Source organism: Lolium perenne, chromosome 4, assembly GCF_019359855.2.
Source record: "Lolium perenne isolate Kyuss_39 chromosome 4, Kyuss_2.0, whole genome shotgun sequence".
Lineage (NCBI taxonomy): Eukaryota > Viridiplantae > Streptophyta > Magnoliopsida > Poales > Poaceae > Lolium > Lolium perenne.
In genome coordinates, this window is record NC_067247.2 from 129,627,018 (window position 1) to 129,654,438 (window position 27,421).

A 27,421-nucleotide genomic window follows, 5' to 3' on the forward strand; every position below is an offset into this window, starting at 1 on the left:
ATGCACCGTTTAGTCTGGATTCGTAGCACAACCGGTGCTAAAGCTCCAGACAGCTTCAAACATAAGCCCTATTTTCTACCAGTGAAAGGGAATGTTGCAACATGCATGTTAGGTTTGTCTTTTATGAAACCTTTCTGGTGTTTCTGTGTTTGTGCTAGTTTTAACTCCCATATGTTTTGCTTCGTGCATGAGTTTCATATTTTGCGTTAAGTGACCCCGTGGTTCTGGCATCAAGGTCGCCCATGCAGCTGCGCACCAGCAAGCGTGAGTTCACGTTGTGTAGTGTGTGCACTCGCTAGATGCAGTTTAATTCACTGGGGCCTCCCTAACCTTCAAAACATGCCGGGCTTTGCAGGAAGCTGCAGTAGCGGACGCATGCACCTGCAAAGCCCGCACATTGCATTTGCGCCTGATGCAGGTAATGTGGGCAAGTCCGTGGATGTGTCCACTTTGCATCCGGATGTTTCCCTTTTTAGCCAGTGGTTGTTTCACCATGAGACAAACATGCCACAGTGCTACCTGCTAACAAGAGCCTTGAGTCGTTATGCTCAATGAAATTGTGCCATGATTGGGCTAGTTGCTAGTTGAAGGTCTCCCTAAATTTCAATCTCCAAATTCCACGTATTTATATTTTATCAATTTTGTTTAGCAAATATCTATATATTTATATTTTGTTGTAATGCCAAAGAGCATATAACGTGATACTAAAATGAAAAAGTTAGGGAAAAATTAATCAAATATGAAGTTATCATCAACAAGCAAAAACCTAAGGGCGGCAGGGGCCTCGCGCTACTTCTTGCCAGAGCAGCGGAGATCTGAGATGAGTGGCAGGTCCGAGTGGCTTTGATGGCACGGCGGCCGGTTGTGTCCATGGAGGACGACCCAACGATCGGATCCCAGGCAGGTGCATCAGGATCTTCTCGTTGCCATTGGTGGCATCTCTAATTAGGTTGGTTGGACGGATTCACTGTGTTGATGGGAGTCGCTGATGAGTAGAAACCATGTGCCTCAACATCTCCTTGTTTGGAAGACTACCACTGGAGAGAAATCCTTTGGCCGACTCTTTCGATGTGGATAATGCGGCGACATATGCAGGCAATGCTAATCTCGTTTGAGGGCATCGTCATAGTGGGGATCCCGATGAGCTCCGAGGTAAACCTTGCATCAGGCTAGCCAAACCAAAATATGGCGGCGTTTGACGCCACTTACTTTAATGGAGGTATTGTCTTGGAGCTCGTACTTCGGAGAGATGAAGACTAAGAGGCGTGGGGACATCTGGCCGCTGCGCACAATGCATAAAGGGGCGCTTGCTCCGGGGGAAACCATAGAGCTAGGTCTCCACGATCGAACGTTGGCGACACCCGATGCCGTTGTCTGGTCCCTCCTAGGGGCATCGTTTTGGAGTAGACGGGAGGGGTTCTGAGGTGGAGCGGCATGGATTCTACCACATCGATGGCGGCGGGTCTCGGTAACATGGCTTAGTTGGGGCGATGTCTGACGCCATGGCGGTTTCGATGGCAAGCCTGGTCTCAAACTTCTTTGCCAAAACTGTCAAAAAAAATTCTTTTCTAAAAGAAAAGTAAGAAAACACAACGATTCAATATCTATATTTCAGAGCAATTTTTTTTTTCTCTATTGTTTTTTTCTCTATTTTCAATGCCTCGGTCTCAAGTCTCAACCTCCTCTCGCACACAATCTCTTGCTCTGGCTCTGCCTCATCTCTCCCGATCCATTTTGTCTCTGCTCCACAACGGAAAGGCCGCCGCCTCCGCCGATCCCGGCCGTTTCCGCCACCTCCTGCTGCTGCCGCTCACCGTTGCCACTTGGTATCGGTCTCCTCCGCCGATTCCCGGCCGCTGTTGTGCTCTGCTCCCCCGCACGCGCCCCTGTGTCAAACCCTAGATGCGCACAGAGTGACCGTCGGCGTCGCCGGCTGCGCTTTCCATGTGCTTCACCGGCCTCCTCTTAAATTCTTGTGTCGCCTCCGCACCTTCCGTGCGGCTTCCCATCGGCTCTTGTCGCCAGACTCCGTGCGCGGTGGCCGGCTGTTGCCGTTAGCCTTGATCTTAATCCACCGTCCATGGTCACACATCCATTCATCTTCTTCCGGAGAATTGATCGCTGAGCATTCGGCCGGCGACCATGGCGGGCCTCCCGAGAATAGAACCAAATCCGGCATGCCTCGGTCTTCCCGAGGAGATCTTCGGCTGGGAGATCCTGGTGCGCCTGCCGGCCAAGGACGTCGTGCGTTGCCGCGCAGTCTGCCGCCCTTGGCGCCGCCTCGCCTCCACCCGCGACTTCCTCCTGGAAAACCACCTCCACCAGCCCTCCCTCCCCCTCGTCCTCCTCAGCAGACGCCAACGCGGTTGCACATGGGGCGACCTCCGCGCCTTTCACCACCGGGCTGCCGCCCCCGAGGCCCAGCTCCAGCCCGTCGTCCAGATTGACGACTCCACTGCCATCACAGTGCAGACCTCCCGCGATGGCCTCCTCCTCCTCTCAGTTTGTACGTTCTCCCCTTATATCGAGCGTGGCTTCATCTGTAACCCAACCACGCGCCAGATTGGTCAAGTCCCGGAGATTCAAGGGCCTGTTTGGATGGTGCCCGGGTCAGCCTTACCAAAACTGGGGCGCGCCAATTATTTGGCGAAGCTTTTTGCCGCCGCTGTTTCGCCCAGGAGCTGGCTGAAAAGTGAACGCAGGAACCAAAATTTTGGCAGGGATCTAAGAAGTTGGCGTCAATCCAAACGAGAGCCCACGCCCGCAGTCAACGCCAAAATTTTGGCTTGGCAGTGGCCGGCTACGATCCAAACAGACCCCAAGACTTCCATGTCACGGGGCTATATCGGCATCCTCCTACCGGTGAGTACCGGCTGCTACTGCGCATGAGGGGCTTGTGCCGTGAGAAAGAACCCTGCTACGTCTTCGCATTGGGCTGCAACCAGGTGCGGCCGAGGAGGGTAGGGCGTCCGCCAGAGCAGGCGGCCTTCTTCGACGCATCTGTCCTGGTCAGTGGTAACCTGCATTGGAGTTGGTGGCCGCTCCCTGTGAAGAAGGATCAGAGTGAGAAGACCATAACGGTGTTCGACACCACATCCGAGTTGTTCCGGCTGATGCGCGGTCCAGTCGTTCAGACAAGCACAGCTTATCTGTATGAGGTGGATGGCGCACTTGGCATCTACAGCTGCAACGATACCATCGCGACTGTTGATATCTGGTCGATGGAGGACTATGATAGTGAGGTCTGGTCCCATAGATACCATGTCCAATTGCCAGTGGCAGAGATAACGAGGCATGGGCGCCGGGATGTGCTGGTTGTACATGAGGAGAGGGATGTGTTTGTGCTCTACAATTCTGGAAGAACTCTGTTTCTTGTTGACACTGATGGGAAATTGCTGACAAGTTTGCAGTTGGACGATGGCATCATCATTCCAGCTACACATAGGATCAAGCAAAGCCTTGTTCAACATAGCTTCTTTTCAGCACTGCAGGATGCCCCTTTGAATGCTTGGTCTTTCATCTGATGGCTGGAGAGAGTTGTTTATTCCTTGTTGCTCTAGTTGTCTTGTCTATGAACTGGATGAAGTTTGTCCTCTCATCTACTCTTTCTTGATGTAAATGGTTGCAGGAGTTATGCTCAGGAAAGTATTGGCAGCAACTTGTCCATTCTCTGCGTGGTCTCAAATATATAATAAATATGCAAATTCTACTACATCTCGAGTAAAGCCAGTATTGTGCATGTCTGCAATACTCTGAGGTAGATACTCTGATTGTTGATGTTGCTCAATTTCGGAGTGACGAATGCTTTACCGCCACTATGTCAAATTTGTAGACTTTTTTTTATGCCGTTGCCAGATGATTTTAGATGATCTAATCTTGCTTAGGATTATGTTTTCTTGGACTTTAGATTCTGTGTTGCCTCTCCACACATGCTCCATGAAATGGTTGGCTTTAGACAACTATTTACTGAAGAGTCGTATCATTGTTCTGTTATGTAGTATAATAAGTCCATTTTCTTTGGTTAGTATAAGGAGTAAGCTCACCGTTAGGCTTTTATACTAAAAGGCAGGCAGGGCAAGTTGCTGGGGGAACTCCCATTGTGAATTTGTGATGGCCATAGTCTCTTAACATATATAAAGATTGATCCAAACAAAACCTTGTTCCACGTGCCCTCTTTTCCAGCTACAGGTGTTCTGAATGCTTCATCTTATGACTCTACTGTGAGTTTGTGGCTCTAGTGTGCTTCTGTACTTCTGTATATGTTAGTTTATTCCCACAAGTTTTTGTTTTTTCTCTTTTGACCATGTATTATGTGTTGACTGCTGGTTGATGGTGCTTACTGCCAATATAGTCCCATGAACAAAATCTAGAAATTCGTTTCCTGATGGTGTTTCTAGAACCATCTGTTAATTGATGAATTGATATTGACTTCATTTTTGAAATCGTGTAAACACTATGAAATGCTTCAACTCCACACATGTCCTTGTCCCTGCTGATTTGCATTGGACTTTGGAGCCTCAACATCTGATGCACTGTTGAGTCAGATGGTTGGTGCTTCATTACCAACCTTGCTGTTCTTGCTCTGCTGCATCATATATAAGTGTAATCTCCATGAACTTCATGAAGTTTGTGCTCACAAGTTTTCTTTTGTAGATATATGCATGCAAACTATTTGGCCAGATTTTTGGTTGTAGAAGTACTGATCATGAATCTACAAGTGTTATTTGGTAGCATGTTATTTGTATACTCTGTTCTCGGATGAAAAATCTAGCACATCCCGATGAAAAGTACAAGTACTGCATATTCTATAAACAAAGGGGCTCAGGTTGTTGACGCTGTTGATGATGTGTTTACTGCTGGTAGATGCTGATTTACTGCCAATATAATCCCATGAACAAAATCTAGAAATTCGTTTCCTTACGGCGCTTCTAGAACCATATTTTTAAGATGAATTGATATTGACTTCATTTTTGAAATTGTGTAAACACTTGAAATGCTTCAACTGCAAATGTTCACTGAAATATTAGGACAGTTTTTTTTGGAAACCTGCAAACCTGTACCAATTCTTCATAGGTAATTTTTGGAAAGTACGATTAGTAAAATATGTAACCCAGCCACGCGGCCAGATCGGTGACCTGTCTGCTACGCCTTTGCCTTCTAGTTATCCATGGTTATGTTTACATGATAGTGAACTAGTGTACATCCCTAGTATGTGGCAGCATTAACCTAAGGCCCTTTGGCGCCTGCCCTAGCCCAAAGCTTGGCTTCCTCTTTGATGCGCAAGGTCAGCATGCTTATTGATGGCTGAGCACCTTCAAACACAGTCATTGCGCATATTTCAGATCATCCAAGGCGTTAGAAGGGTTGCCGAGGCGAGGCCTTTATGCAGGGGGGCTGTTCTCGGTCTGCCCGCAAGTCTTCTTTCGTGGACATATGCAAACTACTTGGCCTAATTCATGGTAGCAGAATTAATTTTGTTATTTTTTACCAAAATTGTTTGATTTTTTTATTTTTCAGAAAGGAAAGTATTATGTGATGGAGAACGAACTTTGTGGGATTTGCAATTTCCACTGATCATCTTCCTTTTTCGCATCAACCTGTATGCAATTGTTATCAGTTGTACAAGAAAGTGTTGTGACGTGGTAGTCAAAACTTGCAGCGGTCATGACAACACTGAATCAACTCCAGGCATATCATATATAGAACCACGCTCACACCCATTGAAATGCTACTAATGATCCTGAATGCCTGATGGAGATTGTACAATTGAAAGACGCTTCTTACTTGGCGGGACATTTCAGCATGGCAACTGTTGGAATTGCCTCTGGAATTAGGCTAAAAAAATCATGACTCATTAATTGCTTGTCCAAGTGATTGAGTTGTGCTAGGAATATATATGATTTTCGTTTTATAAAAGACAAACTGCTCAATATGTATACCAAAAAGAACTACGGAGTACTTTATTCTCATACCTACCAAGAAATGCTTTAAATGTTAACTTATACCACAAGTCTTAGTACAAATAATCCACAAGCCTGATAACAATACAGATAATGTCAATCAAAAAAAGGGTTTAGGCGCCATCAGGAAGACTGATTCAGCAAACAGCCCCGCAGCCTTTAGCGCTATGTAAACCAAAAGCAACTCAATTGGTTGCTCAAGGTACATAAAATGGTGTTTGTATTTTCTAGATTTGTCCACCAAACAAGAGATGACAAAAAGTAAACATGACAAACTAGTGAGCTATCATTAGACTGGCGTAAACGGTTCAATGTGGTTAACCTTGTAACGGGGCTAGCTAAGATATACTAACCCGCAGAACGACGCTGGAATTTCGGAGCACAATGCTAACTATGATTACTTAGATGGTTTTCTTTGGGAGTTTCTCATGAGTATTATGGAGCCTCTTTCGTTGTACTAACTGATGCATAGAGACCGCCTTTAACCTCCAAGGGTGGGATGTATTCCTAACACCTTTCATTCCTAAATAAATTTAGCCCGTAGAAAAAGAAAGATCCACTAGGTTCTAGCTAGATGTGTTGCTCACACGTAGAGAGGGATGAATAGAGGAAGTGAGATCCATGAGCGAATATATATATGATGTGCAATTGTTGTTGGTGGCAGCGACATTTATCCAAACTCATGCACATGCATAGTGAAACACACATGTGATATTAGGGTAGAGATAGTCCCGCGATGTTAACCTACCTGATCCTACCTACTACTATGAATAATCAAGCCTCTCATCGAGTACCCGCAATGTGATATTCTGTCTTCAATGAGAGGTAGAACTTTGGAGACTGCATTTACATGTTGCATATGACGCCCTCCAAGCAAAAAAATTTGCAGGCCCACCCGTGAACTTTCACTGATGTTTTTTTTGAAACAAGGTAAAAGATTTTTCATTTTCATTGATATCGTAAAACTGGATGAAAACCGGTACAACAACAGCATGCTGAATAAAATAATAACAATAATAAACATGCTTTCAATACCACCATCACATGGTAAACGAGAACGGTAATAATTGCAACAAATAGTACAACGGAGAACAAAAATCCATACATTAGCCACTACAAAGATAACAGTTGTTATTGCACATGGTAAGACATCTTGTTCCGATAAGAAAGACTAAAAACACGTACACTTACCTATGGCAGAAGAATGAATGACCAACATAAACATTAGGTTGTGCCATGATCTGGGTCCTTCATAGATACTGACTTTTTTTTCTAGAGAAAATAAACAATTGAACACAAATTCGTTGGATATTCTGATGAATGCATACTACTTAAGAATTTTAAAGGTCAAATCTTCTTTTAGATAAAAGGAACATCAAGTTATGGTTGCTTCAGCGTCTTCTTGATCTCTTCAACTATGCCATTGCGTCTTCAACGATAATGCCACTCCAAACCGCCTTGAGCTAGTCCATTGCATTCTTGAGGAATCCAAGTTATGGTTGCTTGCGGGTGCCAAAATACTTAGGGCACGTTTGGTACCACAAAAGTGTCAACTTTTACCATAAAAAATCCATAAGCCTGATGACAAGGCAGACAATGTTAATCCAGAAAAAGCTTCAGATGTCATCATGTGACCAAAATTGTGCATCAGGAAGACTGACCCAGCAACCAGCCCGCAGCCTTTAGCACTCTGCAAATCGAAAGCAACCGAATTGGTTGCTCAAGGTTCAGAAAATCGTGTTTGTTTTTTCTAGATTTGTCCAGCAATCAAGAGATGACAAAAAGTAAACATAACAAACTAATTAGCTATCACTAGACTCTGAACGCTTGGCGTAAACAGTTCAATGTGGTTAACCTTGTGACGGAGCTAGCTAAAGGTGGACTAACCCGTAGAACAACACTGTAATTTCGGAGCACAATGCTAACTATGATTACTTTGTTGTTTTCTTTGGGAGCTTCTCATGAGTATCTTGTAGTCTTTTTTATCGTACTAACTGATGCATAGAGACTGTCCTAAGCAATCTGTAATGCTGCTTTATGTTCTGTTTATCCTTCAAGGGTGTAAAGTATTCCTAACACCTTTCATTCCTAAATAAATTCCCGTAGAAAAATAAAGATCCACTAGTTTCTAGCTAGATGTGTTGCTCACACGTAGAGGGGGATGAAATAGTAGATGAAGTGAGATCCACGAGTGAAGATGTATGATGTGCAATTGTTGTTGTTGGCGGTGACATTGGTCCAAACTCATGCACATATATAGTAAAACACACATGTGATATTAGGGTAGAGATAGTCCCGCGATGTCAATACTACATGACCCTACCTACTATGAATAATCAAGCCTCTCATACCCGCAATGTGATATATTACTGACTTTAATGAGATGTAAAACTTTGGAGACATTTACATGCTGCACAAAAAAGTTGCAGGCCCACCCGTGAAATTTTGCTAATGACAATTAAGCACATGGATGAGTAATATGCATGCTACAGATGGATTTTTCTTCTTCATATAGAGTTACACACCATCTATGCAATTGTGCTAGACTGAACTATTGAATAATTGTGACAGGCTTGAGAGAAATTCCAGATGATCCTAAAACGAACCTTTAAGATGAGCTGTAGATTCCTAAAAATCAGCTGTGAAAATTCTGCTGTGGAAAAGCTGAACTGTGAGGAAGTTGAAAGTTGTTTGGTTGGAGCAACTGTGAACTGTGGATTTGATAGTAATATTTTAATGCTACGAGTCGCTTAGAGATTATTTATACACCGATATACATTAAAATGATCATTTTGGGAATGATTCTTTCATTTCTTCTACCAAGTAGAAGTATCTCTCTTTACAGAAGCATTTTGACATACACCTTGCACGCAAACTTCAGACCACGTTCTATAGAAACCATTGCACGAACTAATTACACAATTAGTCAATAATCAATGCTATATTGCACAGACCAATTTAGCGACCGTTTGCACAGAATGATCGCAAAGAAGCAATGTCAGAAAATCAGATAAAATAAGAAAATGCTATATCAATATATCATACATGGCACGGGAGGGAAGAGGAAGGAGATGTGAAGGGGGGAGAGAAGCGGGGAGAAAGACAACTCCAGGAGCCGCAGTAGATGATCTTCGGCCGGCCGACGTCGGGCCTTGTTGGCGGCTCGACAGACCAAGCTATGGAGGCGGAGTTGGCTAGGGGCTGGCGCTTATTGTAGGGTCGACCTTCGGGCCGATACAACAGGTGAAAAGGATCGATAGCCTCGTGGCGCTCGTTTCCTGGCCGGCGCGCCGCCGAAGGCTGGAATAGTCAAGCATCAGGAACCCTAGCTTGGGCTGTTTGCTTCCTGGTGTGAGTCACGGGGAAGAAGAGATGTACGGGAGGAGAAAAGAAAGAAAACGAACCGGTCAGTTTCACTTAGGAATGGCATCGGCAGGTAATTTCATTCTTTTGGCTCAACGCGAAGCTGTGGAAGCAGGGTCGGCCCAGCTTTGCCTTTTGCACTACGAGAATCTGCTGCGTTTGTAGAATCTGGGTTGAGCTGGAATGCCTTTGGTTGAGATTTCAGCTTTCTTGCCGCGAATATGGCTGTAGAATCCCAACCAAACACACCCTTAGAATATCTTCTAAACCCAATTTAAAGGATATATAGGGTCTTGTGCTTTTTCAAATCCCCTAAACAGCACGACCCACTACTCACTTACTCCCTTTTCCATCTCTTTTGAAGGCGCGACGATCACGTGACATGGACGTAGCTACACAAGCTTGATCTCACACTCATGAGGTCTAATCCCATATGCTTGCCTATGAGCGTCCTCATGGCATACATGAATCCACATACTTTCATCATAGGCTCAACGGTGAACTTCACCGTCCGCAACCCGGAAATGACAACAGCTAGGGTGGACACGACGACAACCAGAACATAGACACTACAAAATGACAATGGTTGTCGTGGTGTGGGCAAGGCTGCAACTCGACAATTCAATTCTCTCATTTCCCGGAAAAATCCCACTCAATTTCTATCTCTCACAGTCTCTCCCTGCCGTGTCTCTCCCGATTTCTGTTTCTTGTCCTCCACAGATTCCTGGTTCTGTCGATTACCGGCGCGATTTTGTCGGTCTCCTTCGCTCACCCCCGTCCGATGGTCGCGTTTGTGCTGTACGGCCACAGAACGCAACCCCGCAGCAAACCCTAGCTGCGCAGAAGCTGACCGGTGCGGCCGTACAGTGGCCGCCGGTGTGGCGGGCTGGGCTTTACATGTGCGTCCCCGGCCTCCTGTGCCTCCTCCTGGACTCCCGTATCGCCTCCGCGCCTGCCTCGGCTCTCATCCCGTGCGGCTTCCCCCCGCGCGCGCCTCCCCCGCCTCCGCACAAGGTCGCCCGCTGAGGCCTTGTTTACTCCTAGGGTATTTCCACCCCCTAGGAGTTTGGGGATGAGAAGGGATTGGGTGAAACCCCCATTTCACCCAATCCCCACTTTCCCCCTAATTTCCCCTCATTTCCCATACCCTCCCCACAGCCTCTAGTTACTTTGTTTTTGGGGGATGAGAGGGGATATAAGAGGATTGAGATCAGATAATAAAAACTCAATCTTTGCATCCCAGAACATGATAATGGACAATCAGTAAATTAAAAACTCTATTTTTACATAAACTCAATGTCATGCAATTTTCTCGAACAAGAACACATATATAAATAAATGTTCAACTCAACAGATGAGCAACCGCCGCCATAAACTCAGCATCAAGCAGTTTGAAGAACATTAGAAGTCATGGCGCGCTCGCCGCCGAACGCCAGAAACCACCATCAAAGGACCTCCATCTAGAAATACACGCAGAGATAACATTTAGTACTGATACATAGCAACTGCAACTAGGGAGCATCCTTATAATTTACATACACACCAAAAGTTGGCTTCAGGCTCCCCATCGCTCATGCTATTTACCGGTCGAAAATCATTCAAATGTTATTGCACATCATAGCCAAAATGGTCTGCCAGTGGTCAAATAAGATGCAAAAATCAGTTTTTAGATGTTGCTCAAGGCCAGCCAAGAAGGGAGACCTAGACTACAACAGTCAACCTATAGCAGAATATAACTTAAATCAAAAAGATCCCAGTTCAGTACGCTTGTCTATGCCCAGTTATACTGAACTAATAAGATCCGAGAACTTCTGATAGAAAATAAAAGATAAACCATCAGACCCTGGAGCACCTTCAGTAGACTGCACCCTTGACCTCATTCTCACAGAAGTCTGCCTCTAAGAAAGCATTCTGTGCAAGGGTTACAAGCTCATTATCATTCCAGAAATCACTAGCATTCCAAATAAAAAAAATCTAATACAGAGCATTTTCGAATACAGAGCATGTCAAACACAGGAAGGTAAAATGGTACAATGATAGAATAAAGCAGCAACTACTAATGCTTAACAGAATAGCAGGTGGATCCGAAAGGATCACCGGACAATTCAGTAAATCATTGAACATACTGGTTGTAGGTATCTATCAAAAAAAAAAAAAGCTACTCCGTACTTAATCAAAAGTCTAAAGGACCCTCTAAATTAAAAACACAGGGGCAGAGATTAAGTTAATCAGTTGTTTCTTTTTGTAATTCTGTGATAATTGCACTCATGTTCTTCATAGCTCAGTATATGCAAAGGCAAGCACAGCTGCCAAATAAAGCATGAATATATAAGACTTCAGTTCAAAAGCCGAGAAGATAGTGTTGTCGATGCAGCCAAGTAAATCTAACTGTATTATGGTCAGCCAATTCAATATATCATGTCACAAAACAAAATGTGCTATCTTGAACAGAATTATAAAGGTTGGTTCTGAATTTGGGGAATTATTAGTGCATGAGAGTATGCCAAACTACTGAAAACAGTAATTGAACTTGTGTGGAGATTCTTCTGAGCAACGTACAACAAATTCACACAAATAATTTGTAATTTAATTGACATATGCAATGAAATTGGTCAGGTAAGGATGATCTGAGCTACAAGAATACTGCACTTATTTGAGAACCAACTTCACAAATAAAGTGTTACAAACTTGAAATTTACCCTTTCCAATAAATTAAACAGGAGGTTGCAAATGACATTAGTATGCAGCAAGAGCAGGATATCTTGCTTTATCCTTCTACAAAATATCTCGTCAGGGATTAGTCTTATTTCAAGAGTAGCTGATTGAATCCTCCATATTTTACTTGGCTCACAAAGTAACTTTAGTAAGATCATTCAGGCCTCCACAATCCCTGCCAAGATTATTTCCCACCTAGTTTTATCCACCGATTGTGCTCCCTTGTGTACTCACTTCCGGACAGGCCGTGAGTATAACTTAAACATCCATGTTTAGAACAGCCACCGTAGAAGAAACAGAACAAAATAAGGTTGGACCAGTACAAGGTTCGAACTAGAAAAAGGCAGTGAGCTGAATGACCGGAGCTGAAGCTATCAATCCTGCTACATGGCAGCGGCCGAGGAGGAGGCGAGCTTGCCCCTTTTGTGGTGCGGGTGCTTGCCGAGGAAAGCCTCGACGAAGAGCTGCTGCGCGTCGATCTGGCACGGACTCACCGGTGGCAGAGGTTATCCATCTCGAGGGAGGCGACGGCGAGCTCCCAGAGCTCCGTTGCGGACGGCAGCGACACCAAGAAACTTAGCTAGGGAAGAGGGGAAAAGGGGAGGGGGCGCGAGGAATTACAGGGGACAGTCGCCAGAGCAGGATCTCGTCGCCGCCGTCTCCTTTCCCCGCCGTCTGTCGCCGCCGTCGCGTCGCCTCCCTCTGTCGGCTTTCCACGACCAAAAACACGGGGTTGACCTCGTGGGTGAGAAAACCTGGGCGTGAAGCTTACTGGATCGGGAAGATCTGGGATGGGCCGGGAAATTCGTGAAATAAACCAGACAAGTAAACAGCCCATCCGGGAACTTTCGGAATTTGGTCGTGGGCCGGTATTTCCCCCTCCCAACCCCAAAAATACCAGACAAGTAAACAAGGCCTGAGGCTGTTGGCCTTGAGCCCTTGATCTAAGATCAGTTCAGGTTCCACATCCATCCGGCTACCATCGCGGGACACCCAAGAATTGGACCAAATCCACTATGCATCGGCCTCCCCAAGGAGATCCTCGTGCGCCTGCCCCCCAAGGACCTCATGCGCTGCGGGGCCGTCTGCCGCTCCTGGCGCCGCCTCGCCTCCACCCGCGACTACCTCCTGGCACACCAACGCCAGCAGCCCTCGTCCTCCTCGCCCAACACCGCTGCAATGGGGTGACCTCCGCGCCTTCAACCATCGGGCTGCCACCAGGGACGGATCTGCTTCATTGGAACTGGTGTACGTCATCTGACACCAGTGACTTTATCGAAAAAATCTGACACCAGTGATTTTTACAAATCTGTCACTAAATCTACACTAATCACTATTTATTTCTGACACCATAAGATCAAATTTCTAGCTTCGTCCCTGGCCGCCAACGCCGGTGAGGTCCGGCTCCAGCCCCTCGCCCGGATCGACGACTCTACTGCCATCATGGTGGATGCGTCCTGCGATGGCCTCCTCCTCCTATCGGTTCGTACATTCACGCCTTAATACCCAACGTTACTTCATCTGTAACCCAACTACGCGCCAGATTGGTCACATCCCGGAGATACACGGCTTCAGAGCCACGGGGCTATACCGGCATCCGCCTACAGGCGAGCACCGTCTGCTACAGCAGAGGTGCATCGGCTGTCCGCTGAGCTTGCGGGCTTCTTCGACGCACCAGCTGTCCTGGTCAGTGGCAACCTGCATTGGAGTTGGTGGCCGCATCCTGTGAAGAAGGATCAGAGTGGCAAGACAATAACGGTGTTCGACACCACAACCGAGTCATTCCCCCTGATGAGCACTCCAATCATGGAGACAAGCAGAGCATATCTGTATGAGTTGGATGACGCACTCGGCATCTACAGCTGTAATGATAGCATGACAACCGTTGATATCTGAGTGATGCAGGACTATGATAGCGAGGTCTGGTCCCATAAATACCATGTCAAATTGCCGGTGGCAGAAATCAGGGTGCATGAGAGTCGGGATGTGGTGTGGTTGTCCACGAGCAGAGGGATGTGTTTGTCCTCTACAATTTTGGACCAACGCTGTTACCTACACATAGCATCAAGCAAAGCCTTGTTCGACATAACTTCTTTTCACCACCGCAGGATGCCCCTTTGAATGCTTCGTTTTTCATCTGATGGCTGGAGAGAGGTGTTTCGTCCGTGTTGCTCTAATATTCTTGCTCTAGTTCAATGAGAGTCTCTTGGGGTGACTTGGGGCCTCTGCCTTTGTTTTTCCACCTCACCCCTCTTTCGGTTTTTAATGCTTGTAACAGACATTCTATCTAATCAATGAATTTAACAGCTTTCCTGCTAATATAAAAAAACTTGTCCAAGTGATTGAGTTGTGCTATGAAGATCTATTATTTTTCTTTTTATAATTTTATAAGACACAAGCAGTGCTCCATACGTAACCAAAAACAAGTACTCCTATTCTCTTTTCTCATACCCTAGCTAGAAATACAGCAAATGCTCCAAATATCAAAAGTCTTGGGACAAAAATTCCGCAAAGCCTTCAGGTGTCATCATGTCACCAAAGTTGTACATCAGGAGGGCTGATCCAGCAAACACGCCCGCAGCCTTTAGCAATCTCTGTAAATCCAAAGCAACAAAAAAAATAGTATAATTAGCATACAATGTTCATGAAGCATGAAAGAAGATTACTTAAAACATAGGCTATTTATAGACAGCTGCCCCCCTTTTGTACGATCTTCCTACACATAGGTGTTACAATCACTGCTACTCGCCGTTTCAAATTATAATATTAACGTAGACTTGTCTATATATATATGCATGTATCTAAACTTGTTTTAGTGAGTAGACACATGCGAATCTAGATAAATCTAAGTCAATTAATATGGAACAGAAAATAGGAGTAACAAATAATTATGATGAAGACGTGATTATGATGAGCCAATTATGACTAAAAAAATCCTCTAGCATCAGCAATAAGTAATAATCTTCTTTCCAGTTTGAAGAAAACACAAAGGAAAGGAAGGAACTAAACGAGTCTAAGATTAGCCATGAGCAATGTAATCGCTCTGTGACAGACTAAGATCTACGTGCAGGAGCAGGACGTCGAACGCACCAAGCAAAGCAATTTCAAGTACCAGCGCAATCGCACGCGAAAAACACTGGAAAACGAAGAGGTTAAGGGGAGCGGGGAGAGGGGGTGCATACATAGTTGAACATCCGCTGCCCCTCATCCATGACCTGGGAGTCCCAGAGTCTCTTGAGCATCTGCAGCGGTGTAGGCGCCATCGTCGATCGGGTCGGATAGAAGGGTTTTGGGAATCCGCGGGTTTAGGGTTTCTGTCTCTTCGAGCCGGCTCTGCTTTGTCTCTCTGATTTCTTCTGCTACGCGAGTTCTTTTCGTTGGTTTATATCATGTGTAATAATTTTGGGCCGTGCGCTGCACGTCATATACAATCCGGTTTCGATTTGCTGCGTTGTTCGATCTGGGCTCTGGACGAAGGGGGAAACTCCGCGAAGGCACCGGCTAGTGCACGGAGACATCACCGATGGAGAAAAAAACCTATCGGACCAGGCCCACAACCTAATCTGCGTGAACCATCTCCAATGCTAGACGCGTGGTAGTCCGGAACTCAAAGCAGCAGACAGTCCGTAGATGAGTAACTCTATTTTCTTTTGCTAGGTGAAGAGCATGTCTAACAGACCCCCTAAAAGGTCCAACCCCGTAAAATAACCGCTGATATACGGAGTAGAGCTCTACCCGGCCGTCTAGCAGACCCCGTAAATCAGCCCCCCATATCGAATTTTTTCAGTTTTGGCTACGGGGCGGCTCTTCGCCCCCTACTTGTGCGGGGTGGGAAGGGGAATAGAGGGTCAAACCACTATTCACCCCTCCACTGCGCGCGAAGGGTTTCAGCGAAACCCAACCGCCGCCACCGCCGCCGATCACCTCCGCCCCGCCCTTCCCGACAACGACGCGGATGGATCTCCCTGCCATAGATCCCCCGCAAGGCCCGCCGACCGCCAGCGGTGCACCACCTTCGCCCGCGGTGGTTGATGTCCCCGTCGGAGGTCCACCAAACGCCGGTGACGTGTCGGCCATGATCTCCGCCACCATCCCGTTGTAGAGGAAGAGAATCCCGAAGCAATTCTGTGAAGCCCCTGCGGCGGCCGCAGCTCCGCCGGCTGTGACTGCTGGAGCTGCCAAGAAGGGGGGCATGACGAAGACGAAGGCGGCCGGGCCGAGGGGTGCCCCGCCGTCCAAGGTGAAGACAAAGGCAGTCAGCCGCACCGGCCTCACGCCTCCACCGCCCTCCAAGGCCATGGCCTCTCCTCCCTCTGTTCCGTCCGCGGCGACGCCCACGCCGCCGCCACCCTCCATGGACGTAGACAAGGTGTTCGATGTTGAGTCCACAACATCGTACATGGACATGCTCAACAATTCCTCGGTGGACTTGGACGTCGGCATCGATGCGTTCGATGGCCCTCGTTTTACGTGTTTTTTTTATTTGACCAAGAATTACTTCAAACAGAGAAATATTGTTTGTATGAAATTGGTATCATTAAAAAGTGCTTTTCAAAACAAAACCAACGACACTAATTACATATAATATAATCAAGATTTTGCTGCTCATTTTTCATGGTCAAAGTTTATCTTGAAATACATGTGCGTCTTATTCTTTGAAACGAAGGTAGTATCGTAGTATCAGCGTTTACATAGAGGCGTCGATCTGGACTCTGGAGACAGGAGACCGGAGCTGAAACAAATGCTGATACATACGTGTTGTCATAAAAAGCTTTGAAATCGATTGGCGCACGGATTTGCATGTGGACTCCCAGGGGCTCTCGGCGCGGGATCGTGGGCGGCGTGGGTTAGTTGGCTTCATGTTTTATTGGCTTCGTTCGGGATGGCTTCCGGTTTTTATTACTCCTGGTTTTCTCTCGCGGTACGAAACAAAGGAACGATGGGAGATGGCTTTTTTTTTACGTACCAAGTGTTTGATTGGGACTCTGGCATCGAGGAGTGGCGCTGACGGACGAGGATGAAGCCGGTTTTTTTAATGGATAAAAAATTATTTTGATTTTTTTAACCGACCAACATCACCGATTCATAACTTATTAGTAGAGATTGCCTAGCTATATAATCATAGATGCATGCCGACTATAAATCGGTTATTTCTAGTTGATTCATCCATCCATGATCCATCCAATAGGGGTGAAGTAGTATGCATCGATTATTTTCGGTAGATTCATCCATCCATCCTCTAGTTGCTTATTTGTATCAACTCTTTTTGGTGGATTTGTTGATTCATTCAACAAGGATGAACTAGTATATATGCATCAATTCGTTTTGAATGATTCATTTACGTGTTTATTTATATCAGTTGGAAAGTGTGTGTTCTATTGTTTAATAGAGTGTTGCTTGACCCTAGATGGATACTGCGGATCCATCAGGAGCACATCTTTGTTGGACAGGGCTCTTCCGAAGGTGGTGGCAAAGAAGGCACAGTAATACACGAATATTTATATGTTTTCCGAAATTATCTTTCTTTTTCTATGAAGAATAGATAATTAATATCTATTGGATGTATGTAGAAGCTGAGAGTTAAGGAGGATGAGGTTCAAGAGGTTGACCAGGAGGAGAAAGAAGATTCGGACCAGAAAAGCGATTTTGATGTTGATCCGTATGGTTCTATTGACGGAGGAAGTTCAAGAAATTTTCTAGGTGATGCAGATGATAAGGGTAAATATTCCAAAGAGGAAAAATACAGATAATGAAGCATAAGTTTTAGGGTGATTGGCATTTTTAATAACCGTCAATTTGTCCCGATCTAACGGTGGTTATTAGATGGAACCAAACTGATGGAACCAAAATTACGGGACCGGAACCTTAAATATATTTTACGAATCTATCTATACCTAATAATAAAGGGAGAAGCGTTTCTGGTTCGGTCCGTCTATTTCGTCCGTCCTTTCTTGCTTCCTCCGTCGTCCGTCCTTGTCGTACTCAATCGCTCACAAAACCGGTTCCACCTTGGCCCAGCCCAGCCAATTAACGTTGCATGCAACCCGAGTACAACTCTTGACCGGGCTTAGAGTTTCCACCTGATTCAGCATTATGTGATGTGTATATAAGTAGACAATATGTTGGCCACGCTGAGTCTCACCTCATGATCGATCTCGCCGGCAGGAGTCGTGCCTCCTGCGGCGCTACACAGATCGCCGGAATCAAGCGGCAATTTCGACTTTGTAGGTGGGCGGTTGGTTCGGTCCGTCTATTTCGTCCGTCCTTTCTTGCTTCCTCCGTCGTCCGTCCTTGTCGTACTCAATCGCTCACAAAACCGGTTCCACCTTGGCCCAGCCCAGCCAATTAACGTTGCATGCAACCCGAGTACAACTCTTGACCGGGCTTAGAGTTTCCACCTGATTCAGCATTATGTGATGTGTATATAAGTAGACAATATGTTGGCCACGCTGAGTCTCACCTCATGATCGATCTCGCCGGCAGGAGTCGTGCCTCCTGCGGCGCTACACAGATCGCCGGAATCAAGCGGCAATTTCGACTTTGTAGGTGGGCGGTGGCTCACGGACGGGATGGCAGCAGCGCAGGGAACTCTGGCATTGGGGCTCGGCACGATCGTCACGCCAAATCAAATCGATCACCACGAAGTTGCAACACGCCGCCGCCACCAACATCCGTGGCGGACGCAAAGGAGAGGCCGCACGGGGCAGGTGGATACTTTGGACAACGCGGCCTCGCCGTCATGACGTACTTGACGTGTTAATCGTGGAGGCGTTCTGCATGGCGCGGACGATGATTTCCTCAACCTGGAGACGCGGTGACCGCTGGACTCCACGCCCCGGTAGGGAAGAAGGGACTAGCGGTCGGCGGATGGACGAGAGGTCGACGCCGGAGTCGATTATCTTTCCAAACCATGGCCGACTTCTTTTCTCCACAGCCGTCACATCCATCTTCATGTCGCTGAACGGAGACGCCTCTATCCTGGGTCGGCATCGAAGTTTGGGGCCTCAGTCCAGCATCTCCATAGTGTTCAATCCCAGCGTCCCCCCTTGATTGGTGGCTGAAATTGGATTCAATTTTCTAACATTAAATACTCAGATCCGAAAATTTTGCTGCAGATAACATAGGAACGGATGTTCTTTACCTTGATCGGTTTTCGTTTTTATTGTTCCTGATCTGCAAGATATGCAATGAAGAAAGGCGTTCATTTGTTTTTTGAATGAGCACAGGGTCAAGTAGAATACCACGCATGCCGTTCCGCGACAATGACGACGACCTGCAGCTCCGTGACCTTCAGAATGTATAATCAAGTTTGACTGAAATATCACCTGAATGCAAATCTCCAACAATCACACGTGCTACTCTGTAGGGCTTACCTTTGCTAATTGATCAGTAAAACATGTTGTCACATGAATCAGTGCCTTAATCACGAAGACATGCCTATGCTAAATCTGATGCAAGAGGTACTCCAATATTTCAAGATAAAATGTCTTGCCGGAGAGACAATAGCAGCAGCTAGCTTCACGAGATCACTTTGTATTTAGCTTTAAATATCCACTATGTAGGATCCCTCACATACAATATTTGATGTATCTTACCATGGTTACTAACTTACTATAATATATAGTATTCTAACATGCATTCTTTTGATTCAGGAGTTCAAAGAGAGCATGGGTTTATTTAAGAAGTTTGGCGTGTCTATTTCGAGATTTGGCGGCGTGTCACTCAGCAAACAGTAGGTACTCATGTTCATAATAGTTTTGGAGAAGCACATTGATTAGGCAAACTACTCCACTTTAAGCAATTTAATTTTCAGCAACACTTGCCCAACTATTCAGCGTATTTGATAAGATGAGGCTTTCAGGTGACTTCCCTGTCTTCTTCTACACTGGAACTTTTGGTTATGGGTGCGGACTGTTGTTATATGTGTAATTCTTTATTTTTCTTCGTGATTGGAGAAAATGGATTAAAGCATTGAATCAACCACTGTTTTTTCGTAGTGGTTCAATGTTACACCAATAAAAGAAATTCCCAGCAATTTTACTATATAACCTTTCTTCTTCAAGTCAAAGCAGGCTAAATTTGGGATGCGCCTGATTTTCATTAAAAAAATCCGTTCTTCCGTTGCAACGCACGGGTATTTTCCTAGTACCTAATCTATACCTAATAATAAAGGAGCTAACGTTTCCGTGGTTCGGTCCGTTGGTTTCTGCCAAAATTTTCGTCCAACTTTTTTTTGGACGATTTTACCCTCCCACCGAATTCCATATTACAGCAAAATGCCATGTACCGGTTCGTTTTATCTTTTATTTTCACTGTTCTACTCCGCATAGGCTTGGAGCAGAGTACAGCTCTGCCTCAACCGACACGAGCCGCGCTCCTCCCGCCTCCGGCCAGGCCCCGCCGCCAGCGCCTTTCCTGCGCGGCTCCCGCCCTGCAGTTAGGGATACTACACCGCCTGCAGCCGCCAGGTTAAATCAAAAGAACGATTCTCTCACCGTCTGCTGCGCCGCCCCCGGCCCCGCTCTCCCCATCTCGCCGCTTTCCTGGCCCAGCTCCAATGCGCTGATCCTGCTGCTGCTCGGTGGGTTCAATGCTCCCATGCGCCTCTCTTGCTGCTGTTCATTGGCGAGGCCGTGCGAGGAGAAGGGACCGCCGTACTGCTGCTCGGGGGCGGAGGGACAAACTCCAAGATCCAATCCGGTTAGGACCCTCCCGGCCAGTGAGATCCCAGTCACATCTGCAGCTCCTCATCCCGTAGCCCCGTCGGAGGAGTCGAGATTCCAGCTCACGCGGACACGCGCGCCGACTTGGTCTTCTTGTCCAGCTCGAGGACATTGTCGTTGCTTTGCATCAGGAACCGGAACAGCTCGAGGACATGACCCCGGACGACGCGCCGGGCTTGCGCTTGTCCAGGCAGTCGTGGAGGAAGACGGGAGTATGCTTCTGAGGAGGTGGAGTAGGCCGTCCCTTCTCCTTAATCGACGTTGCGATGGAACCCCTCACGGCGGCGGCGGAATCGTGCGCCGCGCCCCAAAACTGTACCCGCCCGTAGGTCTGCTGTCCCAACCTGCTCGACCACCGGAGCCACGAGGACGCGGGAGACCTGGTTATCCTCGCCGGCGGCCCATTCCCTCGACCGGGTCCTCTGGCCGGTTTGGAGGCTGCTGCTGCTGGCTGCTGCCGGCAGCCAGTGCCTCAACAGTGGCAGTCCGTGGCCGCAGCCGCAGGAGCAGGACAGCCTCGCGCCGCGCCGCGCGCGGATAGTGGTGCTGGCCGTGTTAGTTCTGCCGGCACGCCTCCATGGAGTGGCAGTCCGTGGCCGCAGACGCAGGATTGGGCTCGCGCGGCGCGCGGATAGTGCTGCTGGTCGCCTTCTGGAACGAGTCAATACCTTCGAGTCCACCTTGGACTGTAGTAAGCTTCATGTGTCACAATTTTTTTTCCTTCTTCGATTGCAAGGATTACTTTTCCGTCTCATTTGTAAAAGGCTGGATGACCGAAAGTCTGTTGATTAAGCTCTTGCCCCTGAAGTCTGCACAATTGTTCATAGGGTCATTTTATCTGCCTAAAATCATACTCGGCTCTGGATGCAATGTGCGGCGGCACAAATGCGTTGTCTGCTGGTCCTAAATTTCTGTAAATGTTTCATTTCGTGAATAATCATGAAAACATTACTTCATTAACAAATATTCCCAAGTGCAATTAGTGAGCACTATGCATCATCTTGCCTTTAATTTTTTCCACGGTGATATTGGAAGCAATGTAAATGTATTGGTTTATTTATTTTTCTATGCTCAATATAGAGGTGATTGACAATTTATATGACAGAGCAACAAGATAGATACGAGAAGAAGTATTCCTCCTATTAATATTAAGTATAGACTTTTGTCAATATTGTTGTGTAGTGGAAAATCTGAGAAAATTGAAATTCTGGTGAAAGCAACATACTTCTAAAACAATAATGATCGATGCAACCAAAATCGAGGTATAATTCAAACATAACATATGTATAATTCAAATATTATTCAAGTTAACATGGTTTATGCAACTTACCTCTGATGCGAGCTTATATTTGCAAACGCAACTATAATGTAATGTTAAAATTAAGATGAGTGTTTCTCTAAATTCTGAAGTCCGAACATGAAGTGTTCTTGCGAATTAGTAATTACTATCTCCTGAAATACAAGCCTTTTTTTAGAAAGATTCTAAAAATGCTTATATTTTAGAACGGAGATAATAATTTTTATTTTAAGCGCGGCCTAAGTTTTTTCAAAATTATTTTAGATAAACTTAAATATTAAAATACAAATTGTTTTGGTGTTGCCCTGAAGGGTACTATAACTAGGCGGCAAGAGGGGGTTTCGAGGAATAAGAGAGATGACACTCCTACCGAATTTGCAGGCCAACTCAATTCTAAGTGCAAGTCCGGCTTCAAAAGAGAGACTTTCCTATGATGATGACCATGTTCTGATCCTTACACGATTTGTGAGAAATACTCCGATGATTTCGTTGGCTAGATGAAAGAAAAATAAGAAAGGAAGCAACCAGAAATGTGAGGTAGAAATCAAGATTAGCTAAACAAGGGGGTTAATGAACCAGACACCACATATCCCGTCGGGTATAGGTAGTACAAAGAATAGATAAAAGTACTGAAAATTTAAATTTCTCAAAGTTCATCACATATAAAATATTGCTACTACCATTTTATTAGAGTTCTGATTCACTTCGAAGGCAGGACCTGAAGATTTAATTGACTTTGAGGCAAATTTAGATAGTGCCGACCAAAAGTTGTATGTTCACTCCCGGTGCAACATACGGGCACGTTTCCTATAATAATAAAGGAGCTAATGTTACGATTTTGAGTTCCATTGTATTTCTTGGTTTTCCGCCCCAGTGCAACGCACGGGTATGTTTCCTAGTCTATATCTATACCTAATAATAAAGGAGCTAAGGTTTCTGCCAAAAAGTTTCGTCAACGCTTTTTTTTGGACCGTTTTGCCCTCCCACCAAACCGCATAATACATGGTTTGCCATCGTCCGTACCGATTGGGAAAATTAAGTCGCGTCGCTGGATGGACCGATCCATCCGCTTCTCCCGCTGGGTGATGGCTTCGCTTGGTGTGGGCTTTTGTTCCATTGTGTGGCCGCGTCGCTGGGTGGGCCGATCGATGGAGCCATTGCAGCGTATGTCCATCGAGTAGAGTCGCCGCCTGTACGTAGTCATCGTAGCTTACACGACACGTCCAATGAACAGAGTCCAATCCAAACCAAAACAGTGTGTTTCTATATATGTGCTCGACCTGCCCTGGTCAGCTCGTTGCATCGCATCCAGAGAGAGCTATTAATTAGATCTTCAACCCTAGCTCTCGGAGCAGCTAACATGGATACAGGCACACGGCGGAGAACCAGGAGGCGGCGTAGACGCAACTACGGCTGCCTCCCGCGGCCAGTTCCTGATACTGCGTCCCGCGCGTCCAATGGCTGAACAACAGCGAAGCAATGTATTGTGCTTGTGTTGGTCGTCATGATCAGCTCGTCAGATCGCATCCGAGGAGATGACCGATTAATTACATCTATGACCCGAGACAGCTCCCAGCGCGCCGGCAAGGGGATAAACAGGCGGCCGCGGTAGATACAAGTAGTCTGCCGAGACGGCTTCCAGCTCGAGCTCGTCGGTGGTTTGGCGTTATCATGGGTGCGAGACATCGAGACAGCGTCGCGGTGACAGGGCGAGGCGCTGGTAGTGATGCCGGTTTTCCTCTTACGTTCAGAGCCGTCTTCAACGTAGATTCCTTGGCACCGATCGTCTCCAGCATGAGTACAGGCGTTGCTGCGCCGTAGATGACGCAGCTGTCGCGCGGTCGATTCCAAGGCACTGAACGCTGAACGTTTGCGTGGGCACAAGACGAACTCGTGCGAGGATTCCTCTTGTCGAGGCTGATCTCCACCATGATCCACCCCGTCCGGGTATTCCGGACAAGCTGGCCAGCCTCCTTCTTCATGAAGGAGAAGAGCTGACGCCATCCGATCGATCTGATGGTCGCCATCGAAAAAAGCCTACACGCCGGCATCCGGGTGCCAGCGCCCCTTCACGATGCCCACCGTGCGTAGCCTCTGCTAGCCGTGTTGAAGATATACTGATATACTCATGCCATCCACAATCAGGAGTTCCTTCGTCTGGCGCTGCCTATATGCACTAGCTGAATAAAGATGATTACAATGGCTTTATTTTATTCGAAGGTGTATCTAGCGAGCCTATACGCACACTTGTGGCCCATCACACGAACGGTGAACGGTCAGGTTTCCATTGCAGGATCATAGGCAATGGCCTATACGCCTTCGCATCATTCTACACGATGAAGGGCAAGAAGGGTGTCGACTAGGATGTTGTGAGCAAGTCAAAACGCACAAAAATATTAGTACATGTTTTTTCATAGCCTGTTTTTACTGCCATGACAATATTTTAACAATGTATCTTCCGTTGCAACGTAGGGGCATTTTTTCTATATATATAATGAAGAACATGTATGATGGACTGACTCCTCGATCACTAGAAGCTTCGCCGGCGAGTCATGAAAATATGATTTTTTTAAGGTTTCTTCGTCGATGATCTGAACAAGATGAGTTCTGGCCTGCGTACCTTGCTAGCCAACTCCGAAAACCGAGTGTGAAGCCATTATCAAAGGTGGTGTGCTCAAAGCACACATACAATGCATCGAGGCTCGGAGACGTGAGGGTAATTAGCTCCAAATGTACGAAAAGATGGTGACGAACCGGTGGAGGACCGTGACGAGAAATTGGAGGAGATTGACGCGACGGAACCTTACTACCGGAGACCGGGAAGACGAGCACAGCTACAACACCCAAATATGCATAAATCAGGAAAAGAGTAGTGGTAGACGAGTGGGTTTTACATAGAACAACGGGGGAAGATGGTATAGATAACGGCTACAAATTTATTGGAACCAATCGAATTTAGGATACACAACATAGATGATTTATTGCAGTGTTTGACTATTTGTTCTTCCCGGTGCAACGCACGGGCACTTTTGCTAGTCTATACCTAATAATAAAGGAGCTAAGGTTTCTGCCAAAAAGTTTCGTCAACGCTTTTTTTGGACCGTTTTACCCTCCCACCAAAATACATAATACGTTAAATACCAACGTACCGGTTCGACGTATCACCGTACCTATTCACGCGATGCTTTCAGTAGTTACGGTTCCATCACCGATTGCTCACAGGGGCCCAACACGACTGCTGGGGGTGGGCCGAACGATCGCTTAGCAACCCAGGGAGAGCCCAACAACCATCCGTCTAGCCTTTAACATCTCTGCACTACTGGGCTTCTTTTATGGCCTGCGAACCATACCACATCTTAACTAGGCTCTTCCTATTGGTTTCTTGACTGGTTTAACTTGTTTTAAATAGTCCCACATCGCATCGTTGCAACGAGTTTCACCGATTCATATAGTGCAAGTTGCCAGGAATGTGCAAGCCGCCTTGGGAATAAGAGAAGCAAAGCCTCCGTCGTTTGGCCGACGGGAGAGAGCGGGGCCTATATGGCCTAATTAAACGGGGGACCCTTTACATGCAAGGAATAGTGGAGCGCCTAAATTAATCGGGGATATGCAAAGAGAGCTCGAGTTAAACAAGATTGCCTTCTCGGAGAAAAAAATTGAGTCAGACAGATAACACATTCCTTTAATCCGTTCGTAGCGAGCGACGGAGACACACACACACTTACCAAGAGCCTTGTCCATCTTCCACAACGGGCAGCTCAGGTGCGGCACCACTGCATCCACGTACTCCCCATGCACGAGGTCTCTTTCCAATTTGCTAGGCCTAGCTGATGTTGTTTGCAAAAAAAAATTATTTTTGACGATTGCAATTCTCAGTTTTACCAAAGCTAGAAAATTAAATTTAAATTACATATTTGGAAAGACTAAATTGGTTATTAAATCATTTATGTGCCAATATTTACTGCTATACTCCTAACATTAAAAAGTGGACTGCTTCTCCCCATTTGTTCGTCTCTTTTATTTTATCTATATTTTCAGTTAAAATTATAGCCACTGTCACTCTTTAAGTGAAAAAATGCTTCACACCATCTTCATCGCACATTTGGGAAAGCAAAGGATCGACGCATGAGCAACTCATCTGTAATATTTCGCGAGTTAAAAACAAAGGGGATGCATTCCAATCATGTGAAAAAAGATTTTCTTTCATCTTTTTGTTTTTTTTCAACAATTGAGGGCTTTACTTTAGTAAAAAAGTGTAACTTTCCTGTTTTTTCTTTGAAAAACAAAAATTTTGCAACTTTCATTTTGTTCCCGAAAAGAAGACAACCCGTAAAGATGCACAATGAGTAGGGACTAAACTGTAGTAGAATATAAAGTTGTTTATTTTGATGTGAGGCCGTGGCAACGCACGGGTTTCGTGCTAGTAATAATAAAGGGAGGATTGTTTCCTTGGTCCAACACTTTTTTGGACCGATTTGCCCTCCCACCAAATCACATAATACTGTTGATGCCACCGTGTGTACCGGTTCGCTTCTTTTTTTGGTGATCGATATGGTCGTGCTCATCGTAAAGATCCAAATCGACAGAGAGAAAGCAGGACAGGGAGCGGCCAGTCACGAACTCGCCGATGGCCACGAGCAGATGGTGAGGCGCCGGTGATTAAGCCTACGGGGCATCAGCCCGTCGTTGAGCCCGCGCCGCGGCAGTGCGCCGAGCATAAGAAGCTCCAGCTCCGACGTCACCTGCGTGCGCCACGCATCTCGTCCATGTGCCGCTTCTGCCAGTCCACCCAGTGGCCGTACTAAATCTTGAGCGCAGCCAATGGTAGGATCCATCGGCAGTTCGGCACCGTGAGCATTGGACGGGTCGCCGTGCAGGCTCGCTGATTCAGACTACCAGTAACTGCAAAGAAAATAGTTGTGTTATTACTGTACCTGCTGCATGTTTCGCTCACATTTGACTCAGCAACGCAGCTCTTTGGCATAAAAGCAAAAGATCCATCTTTACATAGCTAGCTAGAGCCAGATAAGCCAGCATCTGAGAATTGCAATGTCTTGTGGATTTGCTATTGAATTTGCAGTCGTTCTGAAAACATTGTGCAATCTTCAGAATTTACGAATAGAACATGCAACGGTTTCAGTGAAGTGAAAGTAGTAGCTTATAATTTCTGATATAGCGACTATAAAATATGTTGTATATAGTCATTAGCCAGCGATTATACAAGATTCGTGCCATGGTTCAGGGAAGGTTCGTGTTTATGAGTGTTTTATTAAAAATTGAGAGAGCCCTTCGCTATAGCCTTTCACGTCAGTTACATGTATAATAATTAGCCAACCTTACTGAAAGTATACCCGTTTGATTTA

General features: G+C 46.1%; 1 protein-coding gene and 1 long non-coding RNA gene across 2 annotated transcripts; one reads left to right on the top strand and one right to left on the bottom strand.

The window, feature by feature from the left end:
* The first annotated feature begins 2,142 nt into the window (after positions 1-2,142).
* Positions 2,143-3,524, top strand: LOC139839118 (F-box protein At5g49610-like). Its single transcript, XM_071829164.1, has 2 exons — positions 2,143-2,862; positions 2,946-3,524. Exons 1-2 carry the CDS (start codon positions 2,143-2,145, stop codon positions 3,522-3,524), a joined length of 1,299 nt encoding a protein of 432 aa, XP_071685265.1.
* Positions 3,525-10,538: 7,014 nt separating this feature from the next.
* On the bottom strand, positions 10,539-12,800 carry LOC127293890 (uncharacterized). The gene is made up of 2 exons (XR_007846216.2): positions 10,867-12,800; positions 10,539-10,783 (listed from the first exon to the last, which is right to left on the bottom strand). It is a non-coding gene; the product is annotated as an uncharacterized lncRNA (long non-coding RNA).
* Between the last annotated feature and the right edge of the window lie 14,621 nt (positions 12,801-27,421).